This window comes from Aulonocara stuartgranti, assembly GCF_965226115.1.
Source record: "Aulonocara stuartgranti genome assembly, chromosome: 4".
NCBI lineage: Eukaryota > Metazoa > Chordata > Actinopteri > Cichliformes > Cichlidae > Aulonocara > Aulonocara stuartgranti.
The window spans coordinates 2,095,736-2,104,617 of NC_138942.1; the positions used below are offsets into that span (position 1 = coordinate 2,095,736).

The 8,882-nt window shown below is 42.7% G+C and overlaps 1 protein-coding gene across 1 annotated transcript; it reads right to left on the reverse strand.

Moving 5' to 3' along the window:
* Positions 1 to 407: 407 nt before the first annotated feature.
* On the reverse strand, positions 408 to 6,637 carry foxj1a (forkhead box J1a). Its single transcript, XM_082531756.1, has 3 exons — positions 6,417 to 6,637; positions 4,896 to 5,510; positions 408 to 3,416 (listed from the first exon to the last, which is right to left on the reverse strand). Exons 2-3 carry the CDS (start codon positions 5,448 to 5,450, stop codon positions 2,592 to 2,594), a joined length of 1,380 nt encoding a protein of 459 aa, XP_082387882.1. The 5' UTR covers positions 5,451 to 5,510; positions 6,417 to 6,637; the 3' UTR covers positions 408 to 2,591.
* Between the last annotated feature and the right edge of the window lie 2,245 nt (positions 6,638 to 8,882).

The window sequence follows — 8,882 nt, forward strand, 5'->3', positions numbered from 1 at the left end:
AAGATTCACCCTCTGGGGACCACGAATATCTAAACATGCCAGAGGAATCCCCACCAGAGCCGTGGAGCTGTTCTTCTTAGACGATAACCTCGTGGTTGGACTAGAGAAAAGTTAAAGATTCAAAAGTCATTTTGATTATCCTCTGGGGACCACGAATGCCTTTAAAACATTTCAGCCTTTACATTAACTTTACGTGTGACTGGATGAGTGAGAGGCTTGGAGGTTTTTGATAGAAGAGTTTATCCTCTGAGGACCGTGAACTGCCTTTTTTGGCAGTCAAACTGAAAGAGCCTTCATGACTAAAAATGAGGAAATGTGTCAAGTAGACAGGCGAGATGCAGTAAAACATTTTTTATTGTCAAAGAAAAGTTGAAAAATAAAATAAAAACAAAAAGGTAGAAGAATACATGAGCGTTTAAACATCAGCATAGAACCAATCATGAGGTAAGATCCCATTATTGTGGTTTAAAGTGTTATTTGATTGAGACGAGCTAAAACACAACCATAGCTGGTTTTACTGAGAGTCCCTCGAGTGTATTCACACCTCCGAATACACAAAACAGTGAGCCTGGTCTCTCTGAAGTAAACAGCATGAATGGACTCCAACAAATGACTGTAACATATAACAAATATCACTGTACAATGATTGCACTTTCACACATGTTTAGAGAACAGTTACTGCATCTCAGCAGTTAAAGACTGTCCCCGTCCTTATGCAGCGTGATTTGGTTTAGTCTGAATCCAGCGAGCTCTTTTGTTCACGTCCAGCAGTCCCCAACTTTATCGCACACCAACACAAAAACATTTCCTCATTGCAGTAAAACGCGCACGGCCGCCCCGTCGAGTCCCAAGTGTTGTTCTTGGCACATAGAAGGTCAGGTATTCATTTACAAGCCACCGTGGCCTCTTTAAACTGTGCATTTTAAGCTCCTAATGATTCTTTGTTGGAGAATTTTGCCTCAGGCTGCTTTGTGTTTATTTTAACTTTTACACCGCGAAGCTGTGATGCGTCCTCTGCTGCGTTTCTTTATATCTACCGGCTACAAAGTCACAGGAAGGAAGAAAGAAAGCCGTTACTTCTACAAGCCATATATGTCAGTCTGTTTTTCTGGAAAAAGTTAAGCTAACATGAATAATTTGTTAAAGTTGTGCTAGTTCATTCTGAAAATAAAGAGTTAGTACCAAAAAAATCCCACGCCAAAAAAAGACAAGAAAACTAAATGAGTAAATCACATCTACACAGAACATAATTTGGCAAAAATCTCATCATCAGTCTGTCGTAGCATTACTCCTGATTCCACTTTAACAATTAAAAAAAAGTCTTAGTTGATCAACTGTTCACTGAAAATATCTTTCAGGCAACATGATCTCCTTTTTCACAATAAAACACTTTCGTGATGTAAACAGAGACCATGTTGTGTCGTCTGTAAGGCCTGGTCACACCAGAGATCAATTTATTCCAATAAAATTGTGCCGATTGGTGGATTCATGCTGTTAGCTGTTTATTTCTGAAAGAAAATGTGGACCTCTCTGATCAGATGGAGTGGTTTTGGTTGCCGGTGGATTGTATAAAATAAAAGTTGTGCTTTATCGCCAAAATGAAAAGCCATACGGCCTCTGATTCCAGTTAGCGTCGCACTTCTCACAGTTTCATTACCGCTTGGTGAGTAGTTGATGTGTGTTTGCAGACAAGTTCCATGCAAACTGCTGGTGGGAAGAGCAACCTGCTAGCAACCAAAGCAAGCACAACAAGGTTGTGGTGTGGCATTGTGTTCCTATTCTAAGTAATTTCACAATATCAACTGCCAGAGACCACATGCAGCCAAATCCACACTTTTCCGTAGTGGTAAACCGAGTATAAAACATAACGAACTGTCAGTGTTTTTGTGTAGTTTTGAGAGAGTTTATTTTGGGGGTTCTCATCTTCCTGTTATGATTGAGTGGACTAGTGACTGGCTAACTTATTAGCATTATCTGTAGGAGCTCTATGTAAGAACATAAACGTCTGAATCGGTTAGAATGGACATTAAACTAGAAATAAAGTCTACTTGCATTTAGCTCCAGCATCTTTAAACTACACCCTCCCTAACAGCTCAATGATTGGCCAACTTCTGGAAGCTTACTGAATGGCAGCAATCAGTGCTTGTGAGGGGTAATGACCGCTGGAAATGTAGTTTAAACAAATGTTTACATCATTATGTGAAACTCGTTTAGCAGGAACACCGTCCACCCCTGGCCCCGTGTTCTCACAAACACACGAAGGGAAACATGACGCTAAAATTACCGTGCTGCCTTCTGGTGTGTCCAGGCCTTCACTCTGAAAACTGTCATTTCACAAAAAAAAGGAAAAAAACATTCAGTGTAGTTTCTCTGTGGAATATGAACTGCTGCTGTACATTGTGGCATCATTGTTCGGTAGGCATTGAGTGTTTATTTCCAGCATTGAACCTGCGTAAAAATGTTTCTCTAAAAATACTTTAAACATCTTGAAAAGGACGGTTAAGCTTGCATGAGGATAAAAAAAGAGTATTTTATTCCCAGGTTGTGTTGAGAAGCGTTCTTAGTTTGTAAGACGACCTGGAAATTATTCCTTAAAGGAGGGTGTCCATCCTGCTGCTGGGGTCCCCACCTAATGGGTCCTCGAGCCCAAACAGCTGGTCTAAGTTGACGGTGGAGCTACAGAGGAAATCACTGCGGCCATGATCCGCCTCCTCTTCTGGCCAGGGGTTCTCCAGGAAGGCTGTGGCAAGGAAGGTCTCCTCATCAAAGTCAGACATGTTGTTACTCCTCTCTGCCTCTGCTGAGCCTGCAGGGGCTTCAACAGGAGAAATGTGGGTTCCCCGCACTGTTAGGTCCTCCTCTTTCATGATGGGGCTCAGAGGCTCACCACCTTCCAAAGTGAGCTCCCCGCTGAGGGCAGAATCCAGAAGGGCGTCCCAGTCGAAGTCTCCCTTCAGAGGTCCAATCTCCTTCTGTTCATCCATGGAGAGCAGAGGGGAGCTGGACCGACGGGGGGCTTTGGCAGCACCATTTCTAGAGCCCTGCTTCCTCTTGAGCCCACTCCTTCCCCTGACCACTGGCCAGGACCCCAGCATGGTCCCCTCAGCCAGATGGGGGTCCCAATTCTGATCAGCCCCCGTTGCCTCTTCGAACTCTCGAAGAAGCCTTTGGGACTCTGGGTTGACGCAAAGCCCGATCTGCCCTCTGGGCTGAGGCTGCATGTTCACCCCGAGTCTGTTCCGCAGGGCCGGGTTGATCTGGACGGGCGGCATTCGTCTCTTCTTGTAGGCACCACTCAGGAGGCGCTCAGCATACTGCGGGTCAATCTTCCAGAAACCCCCCTTCCCAGGCTCGTCCTTCTGCCGCGGCACCTTGATGAAGCACTTGTTGAGCGAGAGGTTGTGTCGGATCGAGTTCTGGAAGGAGGAATGTATATTTTAAATAACAGCTCACACACTGTCTTCATTCAGCTCAGATCATCAGATTGATGTTGCTCTTATTTGTGTTCAGCACATTTGAAGCTGCAGCCTGGCTTAACAGTTAGCTTAGCTTAGCATAATGGTAGTAACATGTTTACAAAAACTGTTTCAGTCTGTGTAGATAATTTCCCCCCTCATAACTGTACAAGGGAGAATGTTTGGATAACTGGATTACAGTTTGCATTATTAGAGGCGTGGCCTCTGTGACTGTCAGGTGTATGGTGACACAGGCGGCTGTCTGCTAGCTGTCTGCTAGGCTTCTCCTCAGCTAGCTAGAGACCCTGAACTAAATCTCTGGACCATGTTTGTGCTGTTGGAGCCTTTTGGAGCCTTTTTAATTATCTAACCAATAATATGGATGCTGTGAAGTTACTGCACTAACAGACCGTCCAACAGGTCTGAGCTCCAGTTTTAGTGAGTGAAATTCTAGGACTAATTGGATGTTACTAAAAAGCCAAAAAGAATTCCTAAATGTTCATGCTAAGAATAAATGGCAGAGAAATCTCCTTTAAAGTAATACAGGTACATGTGTACTATATCTGAAGTCCTTTTTTGCCTCAAGCCAGGAAATCAGAGAGCCAAGGATGTCAGGTTGGAGCTGATCCCAGTATGCTGCCTTTAGCACACCTGCTAAACCTGTGAGCTAACCTGCCCGCTCATGTTTCCTTTTATGATCCTTTAAAATTAATCTTAATTTAATTCTTTTATTTTCAGGCATCCTTCCATTTTTGGCTTGGGTAACAATATTTACATCTTTATTTTAACACACATGAGTTGCTATAAAGCTGCTGGTATGTAGCTTTTTAGGTTCAGATACCTTTAAGTGTCTTTTCAGCAACAGACTTTAGCTTTTTGTGGTGCAGGAAGTACAGCTAGCAGAGCATTGTAGTCAGTTATAATGTATCCTTGCATTCAACCATCCAGCCCCTCTCCACTCAGGTCTAAACAGAGCGCTGACCCTGTGACCTTTGTTAAATATTATCTGCCCCATGTACTGCCTTACAATAACAAAATGCTCTGAAATGTCTGAGGCTGAAATTCTGGGAGTGCAGCGAACGGCTTCATCAATCATTGATCCAACAGAATTAAAGTTTTCTGAAAAACTGCTGCTGCCTTCATGAGAAAGAATCTGCTTCGGTTACTCCTACTGAGCTGATTTCAGGTATTATGCTGCTTAAAAAAGGAAAACAAAAAGTGCAATCCTGTTAAAGTTTGAGTGTTTTAGGCCTCAGTTATTAATTACACACAAAGCCAAGTGGCAGCAGGCCCAGACCTCTGTTCTCAAACAGAAACACATCCAGCTGTGATGTGACCTGAGAGAAACTCATTTTCACACAATGAGTGCAGCAGGTGGCACATCCTGTCTCAGGTGGACTGCCTCTGTGTGTGTGTGTGGGTGGGTGGGGGGTCCGTTACCTGCCAGGTGGGGTCAGCATGGCGGTAGTAGCAGAAGTTGTCGGTGATCCATTTGTAGATGCAGGACAGCGTGATCTTGCTCTTCTTGCTGGCCTGCATGGCCATGCAGATGAGGGTGGCGTAGGAATACGGTGGCTTGATGTGCGCGTTGGTTTTGTAGTCCACGTCGTCCGGACAGTGTCCGTGCGCCACGATGCCGGGCAGTGGCTGCATCCTGCTGTAGGCCGCCGCCGTGGGCTTCCCCGGGGTCAGCGGCATCCCGATGGAGGCGGGATCCCCGGCCAGGGGGGAGGCTGGCGCGTCAGAGCCCAGCTGCTGGTGGCCGAACAGGTGGTGCTGGTGGTGCGTGTGATGCGGCACGTTGGTGCCGAGGATGGAGAACTCCTGCAGCCACTGCAGGCTGGTCAGGCTGTCGTCCAGACTGACGGAGCAGCTGCTGCTGTCGGTGCCGCTGACTCCGTCCCGCTCCTCAGCCTGAGCCGCCGCAGTCACCACCTCCTCCTCCAGACCCACGGAGCCTTCGGCCCACGGGTCGGCACAGCTCAGGGACAGCATGGCTCTCTCCTCTGTGTCAGCTACTTCTCCTCCTCCTCCCTCTGTTACCTCCTGACAGGACTGTAAATACACACCCGACACTTCAGTGAAGGCCAGAACAATGACCCGAGAACAGCTCTGTGTGCGCGCAAAGGGACACGCACTCAATCCACATCCACGCATTCATGCCCGACACCCACTCAAAGCAACAGCTCAGCGTTACGTCACTCTGACACCACAACATCTTTCTGCAGGATGTGGACAAACTTTTTCTCACACACACACACACACACACACACACACACACACACACACACACACACACACACACACGCACACACACACACGCACGCACACACAAACATGCACACACACACACACACACACACACACACACAAACATGCACACACACACACACGCACACACAAACATGCACACACACACACACACACACACACACACACAAACATGCACACACACACGCACACACACACACACACACACACACACACACACACACACACACATGCACACACACACACACACACACACACAAACATGCACACACACACACACACACACACACACAAACATGCACACACACGCACACACACACGCACACACACGCACACACACACAAACATGCACACACACACACACACACACACACACAAACATGCACACACACGCACACACACATGCACACACGCACACGCACACACACTCACACTCGCGCTCGCGCTCGCGCACGCAGGGGTCTCAGTTGTCGCGTCCTGTTTTAATAAAGTTTGAATTTTTTCCGCTTTCTGGACTTTCATAAGTTTTTACGCGCAGTAAAATCCGCAGATTTGCGCTTCTTGTACTCCGATCGATCAAACTCTTGAAGGACTTTTGAACAGTTCTTGTGTGATTTCTACATTTCTGTACTGATTTGCTTGCTGAGAGAAAGAGGATAAATGACCTTCGGAATAAAGATCCAGACTCACCTTTGAGCTGCGCCCGTTGAATCCAGACTGATGGAGGCCGAGTGTGAGTCTGCGCACCTGCTGCTCCACACGGAGACCTGGGGAGGAGTCCTGCTTCTCCTGCTCGGCGGAGGTTTGTGGCGGCTGTCAGCGCGCTGCGGGCTCCAGTTTAATACCTGCTGCAGGAGGTTTGACCGGCAACCATAGAAACGCTACACCCCCTGTAAACAGCTCCGCGCGTCTTCATTGGCCTCCCCGTTTCTATGGCGCTTCATTTTTAATCACGCTCAAGTCAACTGTGGCCGCGGGTTCTCAATCTGAGGCCCGGGGCCGCTCCGGGGGACCTGCTGGGACTTTTACTGCAGGATTATTGCAGTTTTATTAAAAGCAAACTCCGCATGACTTTTTCTTTCTTTAAAAAGCGAATGAATGCAAAAACATATTAAATCAGGATGGAAGCTCAGGTCCTGCTGCTCCAAGGCCACGATGCACCATCCACCCACACATCCATCATTTCTATCATATTTAATACCGCACTTATTACTCCTCTGCATTCAGGACAGATTAAGACTCCATATTATTAAGTCTTCCAAAAAGCTTTCAAAAAGTAAAACCAGCTTTTCTGTTGTCCTGCTGCTCTGAACAGTCCGAGCATGTGGAGCTTCATAAGGGATAAACTATTTGACTGATTTTAATTTCTTTGAGATGAAGATTTTACATTTAAAACATGAAAATAAAGTCTTTTAAAACTATACAAAAGACCCGATTATTGAAAATAAAAATGTTTCCTCTGTAAACGTTTCACCAGCCGATGAAACTTTTTACTCTCAAACAACAGATTTAAATCAAGAAAAATCTTTTTTCTCGTCATGATCTGGAACTTTCATAAAATAATTCCCCAATAAATCTCTAAATTTGTCAAAATAAAGAAACAACAATAACAAAAAAAAAATCTAAAACCTGAAAGTAAATTTTGTGTGTTAATCAATCAAGCAAAACTTTATTTATATACACTTTTTATACAATAAAGCTGTAACTCATAGTGCGCACACACACATTCACACACACATACACTATACTCATGTAGTATCACAGCAGGACTGTCTTTGGAACACTGAGATACAAAATAATAACTAACAGTGAAACATAAAGGGAACTAAGGTGAAAGAATAAAGACATTATATAATTAAAGCAGAGTTTTAACATTTAAACAAATAATACAATAAAAATATCACAATGAATTAATAGGAGGTGAACTAAAATATTGAAAAAGAGTAAAAATATTAAAAAGGATCTAAACAGTCTGAGCAGCCCTCGGGTCATCAGGGGGACTCTTCCATAACACGGAACTTATTAAGTCCATAATAATGCCATGTTACCTCTATAATAACTCCATGATAACTCTATGATAACTCTGTTAACTCTATGTTAACTCTATGATAATTCTATGTTAACTCTATGATAATTCTATGATAACTCTATAATAACTCCATGATAACTCTATGATAACTCTGTTAACTCTATGTTAACTCTATGATAACTCTATGTTAACTCTATAATAACTCTATGTTAACTCTATGATAACTCTATGATAACTCTATGATAACTCTATGTTAACTCTATGATAATTCTATGATAACTCTATGTTAACTCTATAATAACTCTATGATAACTCTATGTTAACTCTATAATAACTCTATAATAACTCTATGATAACTCTATGTTAACTCTATAATAACTCTATGATAACTCTATGTTAACTCTATAATAACTCTATAATAACTCTATGATAACTCTATAATAACTCTATGTTAACTCTATAATAACTCTATAATAACTCTATGATAACTCTATAATAACTCTATGTTAACTCTATGATAACTCTATGATAACTCTATGATAACTCTATGTTAACTCTATGATAATTCTATGATAACTCTATGTTAACTCTATAATAACTCTATGATAACTCTATGTTAACTCTATAATAACTCTATGATAACTCTATGTTAACTCTATAATAACTCTATAATAACTCTATGATAACTCTATGTTAACTCTATAATAACTCTATGATAACTCTATGTTAACTCTATAATAACTCTATGATAACTCTATGTTAACTCTATAATAACTCTATGATAACTCTATGTTAACTCTATGATAATTCTATGATAACTCTATGTTAACTCTATAATAACTCTATGATAACTCTATGTTAACTCTATAATAACTCTATGATAACTCTATGTTAACTCTATAATAACTCTATAATAACTCTATGATAACTCTATGATAACTCTATAATAACTCTATGATAACTCTATGTTAACTCTATAATAACTCCCCACAAATCTTCTGAAAACTGTTGAGAGTTCATTTGAGACGCGACCAAAAGGAGAAAATAATAAAAAGTGTTTGTTTGGTTTTGACGGGGGAACATTTGATCGTCTTTAATAACAGAAACAGTTTGTGGAGAAAAAGGAC

Coding starts and splice junctions, on each gene's coding strand:
- foxj1a (XM_082531756.1), bottom strand. CDS start 5,450: ATGCTGTCCCTGAGCTGTGCCGACCCGTGGGCCGAAGGCTCCGTGGGT. Junction 3,417..4,895: donor ATGCTGACCCCACCTGGCAG/GTAACGGACCCC, acceptor TCCTCCTTCCAG/AACTCGATCCGACACAACCT.